A 25,811-nucleotide genomic window follows, 5' to 3' on the forward strand; every position below is an offset into this window, starting at 1 on the left:
CCGGCTCATCTTTTTTTGTCTTTATTGTTAGCATTGCCTTGAAATCTGTAAAGAAATAATCTGTAAAAGTCTGTGTGCTGGGTTATTTAGTCAGCTACTTATATCCATATTTATTAAACTTGTATCTACTTTCCAAGCCTCAAAGCGTATTTACATCTTTGAAATCATAATCCAAATAAGTTACTGCCATAGTAGCAGGCACTCTATGTTCAAGTAACCATCAGTTGTTGCTACAAGAAGAGAAGGCAAAATGCTATCATAACAAGTCTCTTAAAACCCTAAGGAACATCTATATTAAGTATTAATTCAACATAAAGCTCTGTTAGGCAATCATATGCTCTAGGAATTTTGGAAGACAGCTGAATCAGAACATGCCCTAAATACCTACAATGTCAGTATTAAGAAAGAATAATAGATTTAGTAATATTAAGTCATTTGCCAATTATTTTGGTAACAGTAAGGTATCTGACAAGTTCAGATGTCACCAAGAATATTAAAAAAATCTAAATTTAATTTTTAGCTGACTTTATGTAACTTTTCTGGAACCAAAAGACATGCTACACTACTAGGTTTACAGAAAAAGAAACCTGATCTACTTTGAACCTGAGCTGAGGTGACTTTCTATGGGCTGCTGTTGGCTATGGGACTTACAAATAATAAGGAGCACTTATTTTCTCAGACAGGGCATCTTCTCTGTTTAGGGTAAATACCTTCAGTGCTTACTACATTTGGAAAAGAAACCTCTAGTGTATCAGGCTTTCCTCAACTCTCTGTAGGCTGGACTAACCTGATAACATCAAAAGCCTTTCATATCAAATGATGTAATTGTGAAAGGCACTGATTTCTGTTTTGACTCTCAAGTGTGTATAGCAGACATCAGAGGTGATCAAGAATTTGTATACATGAAATAATTTCATAAAAGATAATTAGTCATATTTCATATAATAATTAGCACATGTTATTGTTTGTATTAATGACAAGGCCCCAGATATGGATCAGGTAAAACAAACATGCAAGCTGACAGAGAATGAATTCTTGAGAAGACCTAAAGTTGGAAAAGGTCATCTCTGTTATTTTCAACAAATGAAAAAAAAAGTTGGGAACCTTGATCAAACTTCAATTAATGTTTAGTCTTAACTGATTAAGAAGTAGGTTAAAGAACAGGAAAAAAAAAGTTGAAACCACTCGGAGTGAAAGAGAGAAGAAGAAATAGAGGACAGAGAAGTGTCTGTTGCTAAACAGTATCTGAGTATTCTGTTGGTCTAGAGAACATGGTGGACTTTCTTGAGATTTTGTAGTTACCTAAGCAAGTTCAAAGAATGGGAGTTTTTCCTCCATGTGTCTTGCATAAAGTAGATGAAATTTTGTAGCATGATATAGTGAATCTGCTAGGTTCATTTCCTTAGACAATCTAAAGTAATGCATTTTTCTCAGACATGTCACAAGGAATCCTGTCAAAATTTGCCTGAATGGGTTTGTTTTAAATCATAAATCGTTGTGATATATATAGTAAGTGTTCAAGAACCTTGAAGAAAAAGAAGGTCATGGCCTTCTGAGTACCCTCACTTCCTCATCTAAATGTGGGTCTTGAAGTGTTCCTTTTGGCCAGTCTCATATATGGGATCTCACTGCTTGGGATTTTATCTCATTGCTATCTCTCTTTCTATCTATCTTAACAACCTGACTTCTCTTTAATAAAAAACCGCTGCATTTCTCCCTGGTGCCCTGGTTATTTTGGTTTCTGTTTACCATCTCATTCTTAGTTCTGGTGACAACTGTTCATTTTGCTTTTAAATATTTTGTCCTGCTTTTATGCTGGTTTTATTGTACGGTTGTTTATCCAACACCCCAAGCAGCTTGATAAGGAGGACAGAGAAGGAAGTTCATATAAATAAATAATTGCTGTTAAATTCAGAGGACAGCCTACCAACAAAATGGGGTAGAATATGTCTCTCCGGGTGGAGGGTGGACATATTCTTTGATAAATTGGTAAAATGTTTGGAGGACTCCCCCTGTGCTCAGAAAGGAGTGGAACATTTGAAGAAAGCCTCCTTCTGCTGTTTTGTTGATCTGTTAATGAACGCATTTTGTGGACCGTGCAAGTGAAATGTGTCAGGACTGCAAATGGGAGATCTTGCCCTGGAGGACTGGTATTTCTAATGCTTTATTTTTACAGCTGCGGCAGCAGGAGGGAACCAGCAGGTACTGGTTACAGCTATTTTGGTCAGTGTCTCTGACAAGAGACCAAAGACGATTGAATAGTTAGGCCATTAGCAGGGAAAGTGTTTCTCAACATAGCTTCATTTTTTATCACGGCAAATCTTTTAAGGGCTTAACTTACTGGGCTCGGCATTCCAACTCCAGAATGCAGTGCCTAAATTTGGTGCCTTGAGGTCAAGTAAGGTAGTCTTTACATTAAATGGCTGTGTACTCACAGTCAGAGACGCAGAAGCCAGCATGCCTGCCTTCACTAGCTTAGACAGTTGGACGTGCTGAAGACAGAGAGATTTGTGGTTTATGATCTGCCCAGTTTTTGTGTGTGGGAAAATGCCTTCCTTCACAAAGGGCTGCAGATTTGAACCTTGTCTTAAGGTGCACCTTACTTTCTTACCAAGTATAGGTGATTAAAAAAAACAACCTATAGGTTTTTTGTCCAATATCCCACTTAGTAATGTTATCATTCTGAATGTGACACACAGGTTCAGTTCCTCTCTCTGGTTCAGAAGATACAAACTTGTACCACCTTGAAGAAAGTTTTAGCTCTTTGGCTCTAAGATGCTGTAGCATGCAAAGTGTTCAGCCTCTTGTGCTGCTAGGTTACCTATTGGTTAGAAGGGGGAGACCTGTCTTCAATACCAGCTCCAATGAACGCTGAAGTTATTTTTAGTTATGAGCAGTGAGTAGCATATGGACCTCAACTGTTATCACTAGAAAAACATAGCTTGAATTTGGTTGGTTTCCAGGTTAAAGTATTAACTGTCAAGAACCTGCTTCCTCAGAAACCTCCTAATTTTTGCACTGAGGACAGGTGTGTTGTTTTGTCCAATCCCACAGAATTTGAAAAATAATAAGAAATTGACTCTTAAGTTTCTTTTTCTTATCCACAATTTGTTTCTGTACAGTTATTTTACATGTTTGAAATAAAAGGCAATTTTAATCACAAAAAAAAACCCAAATCCTAAGTTACAGAGAAAGCATAGTTCCGCAAAACAAACTGCAAGTCCTAATTCTGTTCTGGGTGTTTGAGTTGAAATCTTTAGGGTCTGAAAAAACTTCATATCATGTGAGAGAGAGAATTGAAGTTTTTAATGACAACTGAAAAAGATGTTAAAGATCAAAGATATGCTCATCAAATACAGTCTTATATCACAAACGTTTTTGTGGCTTATCTGTTTCTTTTTGAACAAGAAATTGCCCATGTCAGACAACTAAAAATTCATCAATATGTTTACTTGTGCATTTGCCAATGCAGTTTTATGGAAAACCAGAATGTATGCGAAGGTTAGCAAATGCGCTCTTTGGAAGATGAGATGCGCCTATTATGTCTTAGGGATTTTACTGTTGTTGATTTTTCAGGAGATGAGCAGCAATACAAATCACTGAAGTGTCATGAATCTTTGTTTTCCAGAGGGGGTGAATTCATCACTCTTAGCTTCCCCCAGTCAATGATTTCACATTTTGCAACTCCCTTTTCCTCTGACTCCTCTCTTTCCTGCACCATTATACTTCAAACTTCTCACCAACTGCTCAATGGCCTCCACAGACTCTCTAAAGTTTTTCAAGCCCACACTCAATTTCCTCAAGATCTGCTCCAAAATCCATCCCTCCTACTTTCCACTCCCATGCAGCATTTCCAAGGGGAGATTTCTCATTTGTTGTTCTGTTTAGTTGGTTGCCTCCTACATGTGTTGGAGCTTTAGAAGACTGCTCTTTCAGAGCTGAGTATGTTGTTCTTCTACTATTAGAGGAATGTTCCTCCTGAGGTTTGTAAATAAGAATTCTTCTCAAGCTTCTCTGAGTTCATCCAGCTATATTGTTGGTGTATTGCTTAAGATTGCTTCTAGGCAGCTTGTATTCAACATAGCTAGTCTGAGGTCACTGCTTTTCATTTTAAGACTTTTGCATTTTTCTCTGTAACAGAACTGATACCTGTCCATTCAGAACATAGCCTTCAGTGGGCTAATGTCTGCGTTACTTTCATTGCCATCTTATTTCTGTGCTTCTGCATGCATGTTTACCTTAAAATTCATGAAACATACCTTGTGTTCCAGGCCCATTTCTTTCCTCAGTTGGATTCTCCTAAAGTTTTTTTTTTTCCATTGAGATCCCCAGTTTAAAATAGTAGTAAATATTACATTAAGCTAAGTAGTTCTGAGACTTGAAACGTTTTCTCAAGTATTAGAATTGAAGGAAGGGCTTTACGTGGTCTGCCACGTTACTACCTGCACGTGAACTGTAGAAAAGTCTTTCTCATTTGAGAAGGAGAGAGCGCTGAGGATGTTGAGAACTGTAAATAAAACTTTGGAGTGGTAATTTGTGGTGCAGGGGGGTTTAAAATTAATTTTAACTTTGAATGTCACATTTTACCCTTAGGCTCCCTTTATACTCTGTGGAGAAAGGCAGGCACCTCTGGAGGACACTGCTTGTAACCCAACTAAGGTGCCTATAGAAGGACAATGTGAGTTGTCCTCTGCCTATGATGCTCCCCATTGAATACAGAGGGAACTTAGGCTACCTGTCTTGGGCTTAGGCCTTTCATTTTTCCTCCCTAGCTCAGGTGTTTAGAAGCTCCACTCCGGATTTCTATTCCCTGTAGAATTATAAGGATTATAGTGTAAAATCACACTACCTGAATGTGGTGAAGGAGAGTGAATACAGAAAATATTACTTTCTCACATACCGTGTGAAGGAGTATTTTGTGGCTCATGGAGATGCCATGTGAACCCTTTTGCACTAAAAGTCTATCTCAGGGTTGCTTAGGATTGCAGGAGACTGAGCTTGATGAAGTTCTGTGTTGCTTTTCATAAAGAAGAAAACATTGGCACAGATATACTTAAATTGAATTATGCTGCTATTTTGGAATCAGTGTGCCGTACAATTGATATGAAATGTAGCTAACTTTTGAAATGAATAATGATTTTGCAGGCAAAAAAAGAAATCACAAGAAAAGCACCATGTCTATTTCTATATGTAAATTTATAGATATGTAAATATTCATACAAGCAAGTGATTAATCTTATATGAACAAACACACACATGCATGCACATCAACTGGAGAAGGGATTAGGAAATGTCTGTGTATGTAGAACTTACACTCAAAAAAAAGGTTTTATGTTTTATTTACAACTGTCCACTCATAGGCACACGCATACTCATAAAAACAGAATCAAATTCTGCAGCACCATAGTATCAATATATATCTATAGCCTATAGGATCTCCCAAGTTTGTGAAAGTATTAATTTTTGCACCATCCAAGTATTTATTCTTTACTGCTTTTACTTATTTAAGAATATTTTCCTCCTCTGAAGCTCATTGACAGGTGGATAAGTAGAGCTCATGTCTCCTGATATCTATTTCATAGAATCATAGTATCATTAAAGTTGGAAAAGACCTCTAGGATCATCAAGTCTAACCATCAACACAACGCTACCATGTCTCCTAAACCATACCCTGAAGTGCCACGTCTACATGTTTTTTGAACACCTCCAGGGATGGTTATTCCACCACCTCTCTGGGCAGCCTGTTCCAATGCCTGACCACTCTTTCAGTGAAGAAATTTTTCCTAATATCCAATCTAAACCTCCCCTGATGCAGCTTGAGGCCATTTCCTCTCGTCCTATCACTAGTAACTTGGGAGAAGAGACCAACACCCACCTCATTGCAGCCTCCTTTCAGGTCATTGTAGAGAGCATTAAGGTTTTCCCTCAGCCTCCTCTTCTCCAGGCTAAACAACCCCAGTTTCCTCAACCTCTTGATGCAGTGAAAATCCTAAATCAGGGCTCAGTAGTCTGAATGACTATTAAGCAGGTATTCTTTATTGTAGTGCTGGACGCCCAGAGGATCACTCCTAATGTGCGTGCCCACACAGGGTTAGTTGCATAACGTAAACAAGCTTTACATACATATTCATTAGTTTTCAAATAAAATATATACATATTCATTGATTTTGCAAGAACTCATTTCATATGCAAAAGTCCTTTGCACATGCCTGTTGGTGTCTCTTGGTGGTCATCAGAGGTTTCTGGATGAAGGATATACTCTTCCTCACTCACTCTAGTTAACTTTTGCTTTTGCGCAAACCCAGTTCTGAGATCACGTATATACTGTCCTTGAGGGACAGTCTGTTCTGGTTTAGTGTTTGCTCTGCAGTTCCTTATCTTTATGGTTTTGTACATCTGCTTTTTCTAAGGTCAAATGTTGTCATTGTAAATTTGATTAGGAGCCTTTCTGAGTCCCCCAAAGCAACAGGTTTTAGTCACAACAGTTCTAACTCTATCACTCTCCTCATAACACTTGGTCGCCAGACCCTTCACCAGGTTTTGTTACCCTTCTCTGGACACACTCCAGTACCTCAATGACTTTCTTGTAGTGAGGGGCCCAAAACTAAACACAGTATTCAAGGTGTGGCCTCACCAATGTCCTGTCATTGGGCACCACTGAAAAGAGTCTGGCCCCATCCTCTTGACACCCACCCTTTAGATATTTATAAGCATTGATAAGATCCCCCCTCAGCCTTCTCTTCTCCAGGCTAAACAAACCCAGGTCTCTCAGCCTCTCCTCATAAGGGAGATGCTCCAGTCCCTGGATTGTCTTCATAGCTCTCTGCTGGACTCTATCCAGTAGTTCCCTGTCTGTCTTGAACTGGGGAGCCCAGAACTGCACGCAGTGAGGCTCACTAGGGCAGAGTGGAGAGGGAGGATAACCTCCCTTGACCTGCTGGCCACACTCCTTTTAATGCATCCCAGAATACCACTGGCCTTCTTGGCCACAAGGGCACAGTGCTGGCTCAGGGTCAGCTTGCTGTCCACCATCACTCCCAGGTCCTTCTCAGCAGAGCCACTTTCTAGCAGGTCAGCCCCCAGCCTGTACTGGTGCCTGGGGTTGTTCCTCTCCAGGTACAGGACCTTGCACTTGCTCTTGTTGAAAACGTCCTTCCAGTAATCTCAGCTGTTCTGCAATTATAGAGGTGATTGAGTTTTTTCTTTTCCATTCATGCTCAAGAACTAGAATGGCAGAAATACATCACAAAATACAAGTTCTGTGAAGAAAAATTCCTAATGAAAATCTGGAAGCAAAGAGTTGTTTTCGGAACATGTAAGAAGAAGGGTCGTCTCCTTCACTGAGATCAGTGCCTGGCCCTTCCAGGCAACCATGGGAGTAATCCCACTCATACATTTAGCATGTTCACTTCTCCTTTATTAGGCCATTATTGAACTCCTGCTTTTCAGCATCCCTGAGCCACCTGAAGGTAAGTAGTGACTTACCTGTGGGTGTGTCTGTGTTTCCAGAGAAGCGGACCTGTAGTGTGTGCGCCTAGGCTCTGCACAGAGGAGGGCTGGTTCTGAAGGCTGCTCTGCTCCAGTGCTGCAGAGAGGAGTGGAGCTGATTTATGCTGTTAAAAATCACCTAGAGATAATATGTGACTGAGAGAAAATCTCGGAAAAGCCTGATTGCCTTGAATCTAGAAATTTTTAAAATGTCTTTCCATTTCTCAAGTCATAATAATCTATCAATATCTGATCAACACCAGATAAATATTTTTCTGGTCTGGATGTATATTAAAAAATAATTTTGTTTTGACTAGAACTAAAGCATGTGAGCACTCTGAACCTCTTAGCCAAGAAAACTGTTCACAATCTTTTGGAAGGGAGCAACTTTCATATCGTGTGGTTTGAGAACTATAAGAATGTCAGTAGCAAGAGAAATAGTGTTTCTTTCCTATTTCTATAGTTTCCACTGTAGAGTGAATTTTGAGTTTGCAGCTGTGGCTGATTTCTTCTGGACTTTGTTAATTACCCATAACTAATTATTTATATTAATGACATAATTTGTTTAGTATGGTTAATATAAGTTTAAGACTGGTGCGATCATAGATCGTGTCATCAGAGTATGTCGCTCATTTTCACAGTTCACCCTATTACCTCTCTATTGAAGCCAATAGCTTTAGTTTACCTAAAGCAGATTTCCCAGAGGGGCATCTAATTTGGGAACATTACGAGGTGGAGTGTTCCCACCACTTGCTCTGGAGGTTTGTCATACAGTGACCTTTGGCTTGTCCCCACTGCTGTTGTTGCCACAGGTACATAAACTGAAAATGAAAAGTCGATAGTTCCAACAGTGATGTCTGCAGTAAAATAATCAGCGCTGGCTGAACTGAGATGTCTGGCTGGTATTTTGTGGAGAGAAGTTTTCTAAACTACTGCTTGTCAAAATAAATACCAACAAAAACTGTCCTGCGGAGGGGAGTTCTATGTCTGACTCTTTGCTGTGCTTTAACAGGATATTTTAAAGACCTGCTCTGTTCCTATTGTCTTTTCCAAGTAACATCTTAAAAGTTGTTGTCAACAAAATTCCTACCTTGGCTTGTGAACCTGCCTGACATGTTCAGAGAGGGTGCAGCCAGGAAGGGGGTATTCCTGAAGAACCTAAACCATCAGGTAGTTTTTTCTTACAAACTTGATGTTAAATACTTCACTGGCTTTGTTAGATTAAGACCAGGGGATAAGGTATTTTTGGAACTCTAAATAGCTGCATATTTTGTTTTTCCCAAGTAGAAGTCGCTATTTGAAAATACTCATATAAAAACCCTTCCCTGCGTTGTATATTTGTAGGGAATTCAGCCATATAGTAATGAAATGCAAAAGTCTATGTGAGTGTTTTATGAGCTTGTGTCTTGCATTAAGTATACTTGGGAAGTTGCTCTGAATAATTTAGTCTATTATGCCTTGATTTAGCTGCAGCTCTTGCAAGATTTATTTTAATATAGACTACTTTACCATTATGTTTTTAAAAGGCTCCTTTTTCTTAAAATCACACACACATGGTCTTAAAATGAATTGGTAGATTTTCTTTGTCTTTAATAAAATATTGTATTGCATAGTCTCCTTCTTTATTCATAAAGTGAAACTAGCATATTCTTAATCCTGTTGTTAGAATGTGTCAAGTATTTGGCAAATGACTGGGCTGGATAGATGTCAGTCTCTTTCATTTGAGACGTTTCAGCTCCTTAATATGATTATTTTTCTGTGTCTTGGATGACCACATCTTTTTTAAGAAAAGATAGTAGTAGTGCATCCAATAAGAAAATTTTTTATTTTTTCCACATATGGAATAGGTAAACTAGGACTTTTTGTTGAATGCTGTCATCACCCAAGTGGCAGGTCACATTGAAGAAGATATATTTGAAGAGATTAAAGAAGCAGTTGGATTATAAAAGCTAACTGGTAGAGGAAGCAAATATTGGAAAATATTTTGACTTTAAACTTCCTTTGATTTTCCACTTCCATAATTTTGCATTGGTGTGAACAATTTTTGAAGTGTGCCTATGCATACATACCTGTTGCCTAGACAAAACATTCCAATGAAAATACCTTTATTATTTCTAAATTACATTTTTTTAATGAAGCCGTGAAAAATTGAAGTATTAAATGGTTAAGGAGCTCAGCTTCTCCTCTACACCTCACTTGTGCTTTTTTTCTCATCCTTAGCATGCATGTGGCTGGAGCCCTGAATGTCCCACCTGCTTATCTTTGCTTTTAGTGCTGCTGCTGGCAGAGCATTTCTAATCATCTCCACTTAAAACCTGACCATTTGCTTGATCAGGAACCCCCCATTTTCACATATATTTCAATATTTAATGGGAAAGTAAGCCAAGGCCTTTGTGTATAAGTTTAGGAAGAGAAACATCGTATGAAAGAGTGCAGAGTGTCAATGTGATCTACACTGCTCTTGACACTTGCAGGGCTTTTTGAGGACAGGGAGCCAGACATTTTAAAAATATTTAGGTAGTTGCTTTTTAGTGAAGTCAAAGGCTCCTAACTACCTGGCTAGCTTCTAAGTATCTTTAAAATCAGATCAATGACTATACATTAATTTTGTGCCTCAAGGCTGCAGGTGGTGACCTGCATGAATCAGGAAAAACATTTTTCCCCTGTGCACAGTTAGCTACATGGATTCTGGTGGGCTTTAAATTTTCAAACGCAACAGTTGTTTCTGTTTTTAAAAATCTTGTTTAAACAGATTTTAAACCTTCTGTGGTAATGTGTTGATTTTAGTGGAAACTTCTGACATCCAGCCAAGTCCACATCTGGCCAGCTTGAAGTCTCTGAACTGCTGAGATCAGCCAACTCTAAAGCCCTCAGGGACTGACTTCTGAGGCTGTTCAGGCTGCTGTTAGGGTAACTGTATTAAAGAATGTGAGGCTGTCAGAAGTGAGCCAACATATGTATGAGGGATACATACATACCAAAGATGGAGAAATAACTGGCACATCAAAGCAGATGGATAAGAAGATCCATTGGTCCAACCAAGCCCATTTCTTTTTGGATTCTCTGAGGAGTATTTAATTGCTTCTTTTGCTTTATGGCAGCGGTGGAGCAGAAATACATTTGAATGAGAACAAGTAAAGAGTATTATACAATTCTGATTTAATTTTCTCTTAAGATGGGATGTAATTAGAGCTATCATACAGATTTTTTTTCTTCAATGTTAGGTATTTTATTCATTGTTTGACACCTTGTCATGGTCTCAAGTGAACTTCTGAGCTTCAGACCTTCTCCCTGTCTTGTACTGGATACTGCAGAAGCATCCAATAACTCACAGTGGTCAGGAAGACACCTTTCATGGGCAAACGTTTGCCCCCAACCTGCATTTGCCACCTCCAGCAGCTCAGTGCCTATTAGGCTCTTAGGCTAGGAGACCTAATACTTCGTAAATGACCATGTTTTACTGGTTTAGGATCACCACTCCCTGGGCCAGCGCCATGGAAATCTCTCTTTGTATTTGAGAAGTTTACAGTTAAATAGTTTCTTCTATTACAGTGAAAAGCTAGACAATAATTTCTGTGTTTGGAGCTAGATAGGGAGAATGTATGTGATAACCTATCTCTTGATTTAGTTTGGTTTCAAGCTAATGACCCTGAGCCAGCACTGTGCCCTTGTGGCCAAGAAGGCCAATGGTATCCTGGGATGCATTAAAAAGGAGTGTGACCAGCAGGTCAAGGGAGGTTATCCTCCCTCTCCACTCTGCACTACTGAGGCCACATATGGAGTACTGTGTCCAGTTCTGGGCTCCCCAGTTCAAGACAGACAGGGAACTACTGGATAGAGTCCAGCAGAGAGCTATGAAGACAATTCAGGGACTGGAGCATCTCCCTTATGAGGAGAGGCTGAGAGAATTGGGTTTGTTTAGCCTGGAGAAGAGAAGACTGAGGGGGGATCTTATCAATACTTATAAATATCTAAAGGGTGGGTGTCAAGAGGATGGGGCCAGACTCTTTTCAGTGGTGCCCAATGACAGGACAAGGGGCAACGGGCACAAGTTGGAACACAGGAAATTCCACTTAAATATGAGAAAAAACTTCTTTCCTGTGAGGGTGCCAGAGCAGTGGAACAGGCTGCCCAGGGAGGTTGTGGAGTCTCCTTCTCTGGAAATATTCAAAACCTGCCTGGATGCATTCCTGTGCCCCCTGCTCTGGGTGTGCCTGCTCAAGCAGGGGCATTGGACAAGATGATCTCCAGAGGTTCCCTCCAACCCTTACCATTCTGTGATTCTGTGATTTCTGTTTCTCCTCAGTTGCCCGGATGGTTCCCACAGCTGCCTGTGTCAGGGGTCTAGTCGTTTTGGTAATACTAGTTCTTATGCTTTTCTTTCCCCCAGAAGGATGCACACTTAGTGTGTCGTCTTTCTTTGTATCGCCTTTCTTTTCCTGGATGTGAATTCACCCTTGGGGAACCCTACAGTCCTTAGCATTTATAACTGATTCGGCCAGGGTGTCAATTTATGTCTCTCATAAGCTAAGGAATGTCTTTCTAACAACTTTTTAGCCATTATTAGGAAAAAACTCTGGAATGTCCTTCTCTACTGTGTGGGCTTTGTTGGGCATAACACTTCATTTGTTGTGAACAAATCAGTTTACAGAGTGCAAGCATGTCTCTTTTTAAAGACATTGCAGATTATATCTTAAGTTTTTATTACTTGACTTTAGAATACTATTCATTAAGCCAATGTAAACAGGAATAGTGACGTTGGATCATTAGTAACTCTAAGTAGAGGCTAGAATTTATGGCAAATAAATGTATTTTCTTATCATGTGTTCAGGTCACTTATAAATGAGTATTTCCAGAGCTGATAGGATCTGTGACATACCACTTCTTCTCTTCAAATTGGAGGAAAGACGTGACAGCATCTTGGAAGTCATGTGGATTTGTATTTTCTGCAAAATAACCTCTTCAGAGATGCCCTGTCAACCATTAGATGAGGTCTGCCTTATGAACAGAAAAGAAAGAAGGGGGAAAATAATTGAAGATGTATCAATAAAAAAGCATTCTATGTATGCAGTCTTGTGTCAAATCAGAATGATCTTGAAGGTTCTGTTTGCTTAATCACCAGATAAATCTCCCAGGAGGCTAAATGAGCTCCACTGTAAAAAATATGTTCCATAAAGAGCTTTAGAGATGTGCTGCTACTGCCTGATGGGGATGAATCCAAAGCATAATAAAACTTAGTGATAGCAAAGCATTCTGGTGAATCAAGTTCTAGCAGTCTGTCCCTGTGTTTTACACTAGTGCTGGTGGATATGCACTTATACTGCATCGTAGACTTCCAAAACACTTTACAGGCAAGATCTCTGTTTGCTGAAATACAGTCAGAGGTTTAATATATGTTTTAAGACAGGTGATGGAGAAGACCTATCTACAAATGAAAGTATAGTGGGAGGGAAAAGAGGATTTCAGTAGGCAGAATTTCAAGCTGGACTTTGTGTGGGCAGCTAGGAAGAACTTGTCTTCATTTATGAAGAAACACAAAAGATCATAAATGGCCGTAAGTATTTTGACTTTGACATACATCTTGTCTGAAATGTATTTCCCCCAGCAGCAGAGTGCCTCCAGTGCTGTGTACTGGGGAGTTGATTCAGTTCCAATTCAGAGGCAAGAATAAAACCTACTGTCATTTCTTGCAGCAACTGTGTGCTTTATAGTGGCATCAAGCTAGTGATCCAGCACAACTCCCCTTTAAAACTGTGAGATTTTCAAGGATAACAGGGTTTAATGGTACCGTGTGTCCATAGGCCTATTACAGTAAAATGTTACGGCTTAAAAAGCACATGTGGTTTAAAAAAAAAAAAGGGATAGAGATGGAGAGAAGTGTTCTTATATAATTAGTTTAAGTATATATTCAGCTATTACCATACCTCTAAAATGTTTTGTGTAGTTACACCGGAAATATTTGTTGGTAGTACAGGATTGGATAATGAGTTATGCATTCACTAATATTTAAGCAGATGCTCTGAGCTGTGAATCATGTTTCTAACAGTGGTATGTGGTGCCCATAGTGTACACAGGCTCATGAATGCCTTCATTCATGCCCATCTGTTAAGATGGCAATGTGCCCACATAAAAGTGGATTGGTCCCTTTTCTAGAAAGCATAGTGCCAGACAGTTATGAGTTTGGATGGCAAGCCTATCTAACATTGCAAACAGCATCTCTGTTGTGGGAAATCCCTTCTCGGTACTAGGACTTAAGCATTAATAGGTGACTTGATGTACTAGGTTACCCTGAAGGATATTTTATGTGTTCAAGGAAACTACTGAAACATGGCAGAAGAAGGAAGACTGCCCATCTCAAAGCACAGCAGGATGCTGGGAGGAAGCATCTGATGGCTCGTTCTGTAGCACAATTGCCTAGAGACAGCCCAAGACAGCTATTGCAGGCAGGCAAAGGCAGATGGTGTTGGGCAATGGAACAGATCGGATGGATCTCTTCACAGTATCTCCTAGATGCTTGTTAATGGAATTAGCCCAAAAGGCATTATCTTTAATGGCTGCATCATGTCCTGCATTGAGCTGTGCAGAGTACTTGCAGCTAATTGTGAAGTTAAAAAACATAAGTAGTTTTCCTGTAAAGGTTTTTGGGTTAACTGGGCACAATTTTAAGAGAGATTTGGTTATTTGAAAATGAGAAAAAAATTAATATTTTTGTATCACTTTTATCTAAGGTAGGTCGCTTTCACCTTGGGTCCATAACCAGATGATGCTGATGCTCAAATTTAAAGGTCTGTGTCTCGTTTCCATGTATCTAACATGGATAACATCCCTGCCCATGGCACCAGGAACTAGATGATCTTTAAAGGTCCCTTCCAAACCAAACTGTTCTGTGAGTCGACAACTGAGGGCAAAAATAAGACGAGTTCAAAATTGAACGATTTGGATTTTTTTGAGTTAAGGTCCTGCTCAAAATTTTTCACGTTTAGGTTTAGGATTTTTAGCACTGGTGATTCCATGTATTTTTTAAAATATTTGTTCTTTGACTTCTGATCTTTTGAGGCATTATGGCATTGCCCATTCCCTCTTCCGTCTTCTCCAAGGTGAAGGGCAAAATTAATCATTTTATAATGTGCACAGTAAAGTTAATCTAAAAACCAAAAGAATATTTTGTGTTGCACAGAAGTATTGCTCACTATTAACATTATAGAGTTCTGATTTTGTTCCTCCTTTTAAAGAATCTTTCTAGATGCTGTATATATTTTAAGAAGCAATGGCACTGAGGCTAGAAAACTCAATACTTGCTCATTTTTTGTGAGGGCCATGTCTGTTATACTTTCAAACATTCAGTATTCAATTTCAGTTCTCTTTGCAGTTTTACTGTCCTATCTGTCCTGATAACAAGAATTTGCCATAGTAGGCGAGGTACCTTTATTTACTTTAGCCATTGTCTTTAGAGAGCGTGTGTGCTTGTTCATCATGTCAACTGAATAACTGAGCTGGCTGAACACTGTGTCAGCAAGCTAAGTCTCTCTTCCATGTCTGTAATTCTCCAGCTCTAAACATACTTGTCAGTTAGCTGGCGACCTTAGAAAGTCTTTTCATCTCTGACTCCACAAGTGGTAGCGTGACTACTGGGACAATGTTTGGGCAAGGGTAATAATAGCTTAAAATGCGTTGAGGTTAAAAGCAAACATCTCAATGCATTTGTCCAAATGACAAAGATGAGCCACAGTTTATGAAGTCTCACACACACCTGCAGTAACTGGTACAAAAAACAGGCACTGTCTGGTTTCTCTTCTTCTGGATTCCAAATATTTTTTCCCCAGATCTTTGTTGCTTAAGAAACAGAAACTGGTGTCTAGTATTTAAATGGATTTCAGGAGCTGGCAAAACAGAGGATATCACTTTTCCTTATGTACAGTAAATAGGTTCTGTGACATCCATCAGCAAAACCTCTAAGCATTTTAAATGAGATTTATGCTGCTGTCATGGTCTAATGCATTATAAAAGAAAAAAGGGGAAATGAATTATTGTTAGATTTTTGATGGGGAGAGTAGTCCTTTAGAACTGCAGAGGGATTCCCTTGTTCCCTTCAGAGCCACCTGGGTATGTGGGTGAATCCTGTGTTCATCCTGCTCTCCTAGCTCGGAGCTCAACAACCTATTGCTGCATATTGTTAGTCACTTTAAGGAAGGCTTATATATGGGAAGAACAGTAGGGAATGGGGGTTTTGGTAACCAGAAGGTAGAAGAGGCTGATATGAAACAAAACCAAGACTCTTCTGTGTTTGTTTCTTGTTTTGTTTGGGTTTTTTAGCTCGGAAGAGTGAGGGATGGAGTGCAGCAGCCACTTTTCACCAGATATATATTCTTTGCAAGAATGTGATTCCACTAAGATTAAAAACTTGAGCATGGCTTTTGGTGTACTGAGCTTCCAGGGTAATGTTTCTGTAGCCCCTTGGCTCCAATCCATTAAAGATTACTCAATTTTAAAACTGTGCCCCTAAAATTCACTGAGATTGTAAGAGACTTTATGCTGACAAAAGCTTAGAGGTGGCAGTCAACATCCCAGGGACATCCCAGGGAACCCTGGTGGGAAGGACATATTCTTAGAATAAACTTTTGGAAAGCCTAAGAAGCAAGCAAAACATAACTATAGCAATTCTTGCTGTTCAAAGCCTTGGTCCATGCCACACCACATGCAAGTTATGGAAGAATAGGTAGAAGTGGATGTTGGCCCTTGGGAGGGCATTGCAACTTTTCTCCATCATACAAACATAAGAAGAGATTTTCGAAAGACCTAAAAGGGAATCAAGCTTGGATCAAGTCTTTGAAAGGTTTCACAGTGTACTTGACCACTGGGTAATGGAGTAGCTCAAATGCGTCTGCATTCAAATGGGGAAATATGAACAGTTTTTGCCAACAGCGCCTTGCCTCTGCAGTCTTCATGGTGAACTGCCACATGCCAGCTCTCACCATGCTGCATTGGAAGGGGTGTTTTCTTGGTTGATAGCTAGCCAAATGCCTCAGCAGCTCATACAAATCAATGAGATTTTCTAGACGCAAGCAGTTAATATTTCAACGGGCAACTGCAGATAAAATTGCTGTGTCAGATTTCATGGCAAAGAGAGCTGTTGCCCTTGTTCAGAAAAGTTTGTGCCTGGAAATTTTTCAGACCTCCCCATTTCAATCACCTGAAAAATTCTGCTTTCAGATCAACTTTGAAATGTTTGGAGTCTGCATACCAGTCCTTTTTGGCATTGTGTTTCTAGTTTGAAAGAATCAAAGATGAAACAGGGTGTTTTCTACCCTCTGGCAAATGTCAGGAGGCAGGTTACTGCTACAGACTTTGCTTTGGTCCTGCAACTGTCCTAATGTGTATATTAGGATAAGAGGTCACTACTATCGTTCAGGTCTTTCTGAGAAACGTCTTGCTGGATGCTCTATTTACACAAGTGTGTTCATGCATGTGTGGATACATTTTAGTTTTCTAACTGATTTTCCAAGGAGAAGTAGGCCTTTTACTGCATGCTGTTCCCTTCCCTACACGTAAAATTTGTCAGATTCCCAGAAAATGTCTACCTTGAAACATGTCAGTCCAGTAACAGTGAAAAAAGCAGATTAAATTTCTTTGATTCAACAAACCATATTTTTTAAAGAAATAGCTTGATTCTGCTGTAAAAACACATGCCAGCAAAGCACAGCAGCTTCTATCTCTCTCAGCCCACATGTCTGCCACTTTTGCCCCCACTCTCCTAAATATGTCTATGTCACCCAAAGGACATAGTCCTGGGCTTTTGGCCAATATCCTGGGCTTGAATTCCCACATAGAAAAGCATTTACTTAGGAAAATAATACCATGTGGCAGCCGGTAGGCACAATAGTACCTCTACTGCCAGAGCGTACTGACGCTAAATGAAGCTGTGGCAGATGGCCTGAAATGTTTCAGTGCTTTCTTTCTCTAGACCAGCATTACCCAATTCATTTGTACTACAGTACATTGGGTCTTTTTACCAGATTCTGATCAAACAGGTGGGATACACTCGATCTAGCTTTGCTGGACCAAGCAGGGTCTGCCAGTGGGGTAAGGGCAGCGTACAGCCGAATCCCTGGGCCAGCAGGCTTTGGTGGGGCCAGGCAAGTGGGAAGGAGTATAGGATCATCCCTCAAGACACCAGGGACAACATCTGTTGGAACAAGATAAAATGGACTTATGGTTCAGGTCATGACTGAGTCCACCATTTGAGCAGCCCTGTTTTAGGTGAGGGTGGCATTTTACTTGCTAATGATGCTTTTATATACCCTATATCTGCAGAAGCAGCTTTATGTCACTGTTTATTGAGTGTTGTCCTCATGCATGGTACTTGTTAGACAGAGCAAAAGGCCAGTAGGACGCTTCTGTTGTTGTGTTTATAGAAATCTGTAAGTGAACAAAATGGTTATTTTTGTTAAAAAAGTTGTGTTGCATAGGGAGATTTGGTATGGCTTAGGGGAAATATATGGGGAAGAATAAGAAAGAGTCAAGGGTGATGTCAAGATTTTTGGGTTTTGGACAGAGAGAGGCTAGTGCACTCATTTTTAGTGTGGCAGAATAGTTGGCAGAGAGAAATGAGCAGCTGTCATTTTGCTAGGTTTATTAGAAGGAGTGACTTTGAAGTGTAACCTAGTAAATACAGTCCATCAAAACAGAATTAGGCCAGCTGCATATTACTGGAATAGCTCAAGGAGAATGTCCTTGTCTGTTCTATCCTCTTCTCTGGGTACATGTTTTCACTCGGTTAAGAAAAGTCAGTTGAATTGCATTTGAAAGTGTTGTCACTTCACAGTCTGTCACAGGACTTTTGCCAGCTCCCTTCAAAAGGAGTTGGTGCCTAGAACTGTGCCAGCTGGTTGATCTGATCATCCCATCACTTTACTAGAAAATCTAAATATACAGCAGTATGAGCCGAAATATGTCTGCTGTCCCATTTTGCAACTATTCTGCATTTGAATGAAGAACTACTTTCGCATTAAAGAGGTACTGAAGCTCTCTATCTTTCTATTCTATAGGTTGTCATTTTGTATTTTGAGCCAAGTGTATTTCGCTGTGTTCTCCTAAGATGGGTTCGTCTTCTGGGCTTTGCTACTGTTTATGGAACTGTGACGCTCAAGCTGCACAGGTATTTCACATATTATTAATTTCCATCTCTGTGGGAGTATGTGCAATCTGTGTGGGTACTTAGATGGAAGAGCTGCAAATATTATCATAAACAAGCGCCACTTCTGATTTTTAAAACCACTGTGTATTTCTTCTCACTATTCCTGCTCAAAATTCCTGCTTGAATTATATGCTACTAATCCCAGTAGAGATCCATGAATGCAGGCAGTATTTGATGAAAAATATATGTGTCAGATGTAAAATTATGCAAGAACCCCTTTTCACAGAAGGTGAATATATTTTACCTGGGTATAGGAAAATACAGAAGTGTTTGTAGAGTGTTCAAAAGTGTTCAAAAGTTTTCCTGTGAAGTGTTCATAGAGACATTCTTTCTAAGTGTTTAGGTAGAGCAATGGTGGGTAAAACAGTACACTATGGTGTATATACTTACTGTATTTACTTATGGGTCATAAGTTAGGGGCTGCTTTCTTCAGGCAATCACAGCAAACAGGCTGCACACTTGATGAGCATCTGTGCCTGCCAGCACATAGGTTTTTCTGGCTATGCTTGATGAAATCCTAATGCTTTTTGCTCTCTAAACTTTAGTGAAAAAATTACTGATACATTCTGTAACTATTTTTATTGAAGCAAAGAGAAATGCAGTATGCATATATTGGTATTCAGACATCTCGGATGAAGTAGGCTTGCTAATCTTTTTATCTTAGTTTCATTACAATATTGGCATATTAGATAAGGGAATTTTGATATTATGCTCGTAATCTCAATGAGGACTGATGATATCTTGTGTTTCACGTTGCTGTATTGGCTTGTCACATTTTAGGTGGAAAACCCTGCTTTCCCACTAAAATAGAGCCACCTCTTACAGTTCCCTTTCGTTTGTGTCCCCGGTTACAAGTATACACTTTGGCTGGTAAACTCTGACTGCATAATACTGTGTCTGGCCACATCTTCACATTGAAATTCATCCAGAAAATCCCACACCCTCATTTTCTGTATTTTCTGGGTTGCACAATTTCTGATGCAAAAAGAATAACAACTAGAGCACTATAGAAATGCTTGGGGTTGTTTGTTATCTATAGGTCAGATAAATAGAGAAACAACCTAAGACTATTGGAAGGCTCACATCATCATTGCAGTTCTACTACCCTAACAGGTTGTTTATATTATTTTATATGGTGTGAGAAAGCAATATCCTGACAGGGGAGATGATCTTCCATTTACATGAAGTGAGGACAGGCTGCAAAATTCACCAGAAAATCTTGCACTTCTGCTTTGCTCATTCAGCTGTTTGGTGTTACTTGGCACCTGTGCTGACAGGCTCAGCAAATGGGACCAAGATTAAACAAGAAACCAAGAGTGAACCAAATCCTCATCCTTGATCAGCGCAATACAATGAAAGCTAACAGCAGACTGGACCATATCAACAGGACTGCAGCCAGAAGATTGAGGGAAGAGATTATTCTCCTTTACTTGGTACACCTTAGGCCATATCCACAATGCTGTGTCAAGTTTTGGACTCCCCCAAGACATCAGTGAATTTGAGTGAGTTCAGTGAAAGGCCATCAAGATGGTCAGGGCTTGGAGCACTTGCCCTGCAAGGAGAGGTTGAGGGAACAAGACTTGTTCAGCCCGAGGAAGAGATGGTATTGGAGGGACCTAACAGCAGATATCTGACACCTACAAGGAGGTTACTGAGAAGATGGAGCCGTGCTTTTTACAGTGATGTGTATTGGGAGACCAAAGGACAATGACAAATTGAAATAGGAGAATTCAAGTTTATACAATATAAATTAGCATCAGAGTCAACGTTATACAAGGAAAACATTTTCACTATCAGGGTAATTAAGCAGTGGAACAGGTTGCCTATGAGGTTGTGAATTTCCACCCCTGGAGGTTTTCAAGACCCAGCTGGATAAAACCCTGAGCAACCTGGTCCGGATTCAGTGTTAAGCCTGCTTTGAGCACTGGAAGACCTTCTGAGTGATTCCAACCTGAATAATTCTACATTTCTTTGTGAGACATGATGATAAAAAACCCCTATTTCCTATATGAATGTAGAATTACTCTCTCTAGGAATCTATGTTTTCCACCCAGGTTTACTGATCATTCCTTTCCTACATTCATGATATTGTCATCTTTTTTAGCACTGAGTATTTCAGTCAGGAAGCATGCCTTGCAAAAGACTGAGTCAAGCTAGATATATGTTTTATTATATACAGTTACAACAGTTATGCTAATTAAGAATAATATGATGCTAGTAGAAATTTGGTAGAAAGTTTTGGCAGATCTAATTTAATCCACAGTCACCGCAGGTTTGAAGAGTGGCTTACTGCAGACAGCACAAATACTCATGACAAGCACTGGTTCCCTCCTGCACATAGCCTGTGTCTTGCCTGGGGGAAAAGCTGATTGCTAGCAAGGAATTTGTGATTTTTGTAAGTTTAATGGGAAAACCAATATTGTGTAAAAGCATCTGTTAACGATAACCAGAAAGTCCAAAGCTGTATTTCTCAACAAATGAGGTGCTTTGAGTAGCACTGGAGCATGAAGGTTATCCAAAGCCAGGTAGGAGGCACTGGAAACATTTTTTTTACCTTTGTGACTTTAGCTCCCCACTTCCCGAGGAGGTCTTTGAGACTTCGTTAGGGTCAAGCATCAAGGAGGAATCAGAAAAGTAGCCAAAAGCAGATGCTTAAGGAAGAGTAAAAGAACAGAGAAGTTGTACTGATTCATTCTTCGAACACCCGTCACAGTCAATTTCTACAGTGCCTCATCTTAAATTGCCTCTTTCTTATTCCCTGTGCATTTTTAAAATAATGAGCTGATGTTTATGGGGGTGGAAGGATGGGAGTGAGGAAATAAGCTTAATTTAAGAAATCTACCTGTAGAGCCGTGAACAGAAAACTCAGTACTTTCCTCAACAATGAATTCTTCAAAATAATTCTCTCAAGAAATAATGATATTTCAAATTTAACCATTTGGGTTTAAAAGGGCTGCTGATGTTGCATCTTTCAGTATATTTCTGTGACTGAAGACTTTCTGCGTCCTTTTCAAGCCCTGTATTTCATGACCAGGTTACAGAATCACAGAACAGTAGGGTTGAAAGGGACCTCTGGAGATCATCTTGTTCAGCCCCCCTGCTTGAGCAGGCACACCCAGAGCAGGGGCACAGGAATGCGTCCAGGCGGGTTTTGAATGTCTCCAGGGAAGGAGACTCCACAGCCTCCCTGGGCAGCCTGTTCCACTGCTCCGGCACCCTCACAGGAAAGAAGTTTTTCCTCATGTTTAGGTGGAACTTCCTGTGTTCCAACTTGTGCCCATTGCCCCTTGTCCTGTCATTGGGCACCACTGAAAAGAGTCCAGTCCCATCGTCCTGACACCCACCCTTTAGACATTTATAGGTATTGATGAAATCCCCCCTCAGCCTTCTCTTCTCCAGGCTAAACAAGCCCAAGTCTCTCAGCCTTTCCTCATAAAGGAGATGGTCCAGCCCCCTGATCATCTTTGTCACTCTCCACTGGACTTGCTCGAGCAGTTTCACATCCTTCTTGAACTGGGGGGCCCAGAACTGGACACAGCACTCCAAATGTGGCCTCAGTAGTGCAGAGTGGAGAGGGAGTGCAGAGTGCAGAGTGGAGGGTCTGAAGCCTTGGCTGAACTGAGTTGCCTGAGCACTGCTTATTATCGTTCTGGGTTCAGGAAGAAGGGCAGCTGGACTTCTGAAAATAAACATCCTGAATTGAGAAGATACTTGTTTTGTACTGCCAGTTTCTATTCTACAAGAAAAATTAACTCAAGAAGCTTCAAAAATTTGCCAGTGCTTGGCAGAGAAGGGCTCACAGCCATACACCTATTGCTGTGGACTGCTGGAGCTCCATGCCTCTTGTCAAAAATGAGTGATTCAAGTTGCTTAAAGAACCACTGTCAAAGGCAAAAGTGGTTTTAATGTGATGTTGTAAAAGCACAACTTCACAAAGTTTGATGGCAAGGTTCACTCTATTACTGTATGGCATGGTCATGTGAACGACGATTCAAAATTACGAAGACACAAAGCAAAGTTACCATACTACAAGGTTATGCATGATATCAGTTGCTTACCAAAGATCTGCTGCTGGTAAAATGTCTTTCTGCCTCAAGGAACAACCTTGAGAGGTGCCCCATCTCAAGGAGAGATCACTGCCATGCAGCCACACTGCCTAGCAGGGACAGCTCAAAGGCGGCTCATTTAGGCTGTCATATTTATGGAATAAAGTGGTTGGCTCATAGTCAAATCACACGCGATGGGAAAGATAGGCATGAGACTCCTTGCACCCACAACTTTCTTTGTTCCTTGATAAATGAGTCGTGGAAAAGCCACCTGCTATTCACGTGTTTATCACGATTGGTGTTCCAAGCTCATATGCATTGATGCTCACTGTGTCACTCTGCTCTTTTGTGGGTTTTCAAAGAGCAGATTGGAACTAGAAGAGTTCTTGGCCTGGCTACAGCTCAGGCCTTTATTGGAGCCTGTACCAAACTATGGCTAGTTTGGTTAAAGCATTGGGGGCATCTGTCATACCTCTCTGATGCTCTTGCAACCATAGCTTCCCGTTCTGCCTCTTCTCTTTTTGTTCATGCGAGAGTTCCATGATGCTGCTTTGAATATCAGAGCCAGCAGCAGCGCAGAAACTGTAAGGATTAAAAAAGACACTTCCTGCATTACTGTCACCTCACTATCAGCTTTATTTTCTTGTAGTGATGTCTCAGATAAGAGGAAGGTACCTACTTTCAGTTAAAAGAGACACAAAGGGAAAAAAGAGACATCAGGTACTTTTTGCATTTATTAACTTAATTTAATTGGGAAAAAGTAAATCTGTGAAAGCAGGGCATCTCTGTCCTCTTTCACTGCTTTTTCCACATGCAGCAGTTTGTTGCCATCCACATTTGCCCATCTTTGCTTAAACAAGAAGTAAAGCAGTACATGGAAAGTGTACATGGATTCTTATGTCATTTCATTATTTGAAGCTCACATCACTGACGCTTCTTTTTTATGAAAAGCAATAGTTCAAAGATAGCAGTGAAGAAGAGGTTGTACTCACTAAGTCCTACAAAGCTTTGTGAAAAACACTGTTGGGCAGAAAACAGACCTTATGAATGTTCCTGCAGAGCAAAGGCTGAAACCCACAGTGTCAGCAGGTCCCTCTCTAGAGGCCTGTCATGGTTTTAGCTGTGCCGTCAGTGGGCACGTGCTGCTGGTGGCTCCCCCACTGTGCCTCCTGCCTGGCTGCTGGAAGACACAGCAGAGAAACATGGGCTTTAAGGGCTGGGGGCAGAGTGAAAGGCTGGGAGATGTAGTTTAGGGAGGAAGGGAGTTGGACTTGCTGCAAAAATGTATGTGCATACAGTAGGAGTTCATAAGGAACAAAGTTTCGCTGATTAGGCTGGTCATGGAAAAATCTCTCTTCCTGTTAGCATGTCTTAACCTAATTCATTCATTTCCTGAGTATAATTCATTTCTCTTGCCTGCTGCAAACCTTTGCTGGTTTGTTTATTTATAGTCCTTAGACAACAACTTTGAGAGTTTAGTAAATTGCATATACCATTCCCGCATAATGCACATTCAAGATGAAATTCTCATTTTGGTAGTTCTTCTAGATTAAATAACAGAGTCACATTCTGTTTTACTGTGGCTTTTTTCCCAATAAAACCTGCATTATTAAAATCCTATTTAGCTCTTTTGTATCCCTGCCACTCCTGAGCAATAACTAGCCTTAACTAGACAGCATAATGGTTGTGTTTCATATTTCTGAATAAAATATCTTCTTCCATATGTATAAACTAATAAAATGTAGCACAACTGTTATAAAGACACTCAGCACAGAATTAATCCTGATGGAGCACAGTGTAGAAGTGGGACTAATAAACATTAACTTTAAGCAAAAAAATCAGTGGCATATAAAGTACATAAGATTATTAGAGCTCTGTGATCCTGAAAATTCTAAACCATATTCCTATTAATATTTAATTTATATAAAAATACTGTAGATACAGCTGTACAGTTCTGTGGGCTGTTTTTTTTTAATATAGCCTTAATATAGCACACATTCTGCTTTATCATAGTAGGCTGAGTTTGGCTAGGAAGCTTCAAAGAGAAGATAAAGTAAGTATCTGATGTTTTAATATTAAATTATATTCCCATCATGATTAGAAAAAAACCAAAAAAACAGTGGGTTGGAAGGCCCTCTACAATAATCCAGAGGTATCACAAGACCTTTCAGATTTCTTTTAAGTGTTGATGGCATGCAAGAGTACCATGGCAGATAATGGGAGAAAGGACTGGTTTTACACATCAGATTACATGATAGCATAAGGGCTTCAGAGCTGGAGCTGGAAGACATCCTTTCAGAGACCTTATCCAAGTCCAGGACCCCATCAGCTGGCAAAACTTTGTACTGTGGTGCAATACAGCAGCATCTTCCTTTCACATAGGCATGCATTTGCTATACAAGTGATGTAGCTCTACAGACTGGTTTTTTTTCTTATTCCAAGGGAAGGACAGAATTGGTTGGTGGAACAAGGTATCTGCTGCCCAGTTGTCTGCTGGGTGGGATTATGGCATGACAGAGAAACCAAGCATTGCACTGCAATACATGAGGTTTAGGCTATTTGTGGAGGAGTGTGAAGAGGGAGTTAAGTGTGTGACTCATACTCACACAGGGGATGATCACAGTTAAGTGGAAACAGAGATTTGCAGATCACATACGCAGATTGTCAGTGAAAAATCATGACTGGAGGGGAGGCTTCTGGTGGGCTACTGTGAAGGATCAGGAGTAAGCCTGATACTATTTAGCATTTCAGTTGCAATGGAGAGCCAAGCACAAAATGATTACTCATAAAATTTGTGGGTAACACAAAGCTTGGAGAAACTGTAAATTTTGCTTCAGAAAGTTTAGTAATGAAAAGTAATCTTTATTGCTTGGTAACTTGGGCTTAGTCAAAGAGATACACTTGAATATAGTCAAAAGGCAAGTTATAGTTAGGGACTAGTTAAAAACAAAATTGAGGAGAATAGGAGTTTTGAAGTTTATCAGTAAAGAATTGATTTCACAGCAGGAGGTGACATCTTTGATACTAACACAAATGCATTATATTCTGTGCCTGAGATGCATTTTTCAAGGAGACATGCAATA

The 25,811-nt window shown here is 40.1% G+C and overlaps 1 protein-coding gene across 2 annotated transcripts in view; it reads left to right on the plus strand.

Moving 5' to 3' along the window:
- Positions 1 to 25,811, plus strand: part of GPR158 (G protein-coupled receptor 158) — a 206,676-nt gene that overhangs the window by 134,189 nt on the left and 46,676 nt on the right. For both annotated transcript variants that reach the window (XM_064444819.1, XM_064444821.1), the window contains exon 6: positions 18,534 to 18,643. In XM_064444819.1, the coding sequence (XP_064300889.1) occupies positions 18,534 to 18,643 (110 nt within the window). The remainder of the gene's footprint in view (positions 1 to 18,533; positions 18,644 to 25,811) is intronic.

This window comes from Phalacrocorax carbo, chromosome 2 (assembly GCF_963921805.1).
Source record: "Phalacrocorax carbo chromosome 2, bPhaCar2.1, whole genome shotgun sequence".
NCBI classification, from domain to species: domain Eukaryota; kingdom Metazoa; phylum Chordata; class Aves; order Suliformes; family Phalacrocoracidae; genus Phalacrocorax; species Phalacrocorax carbo.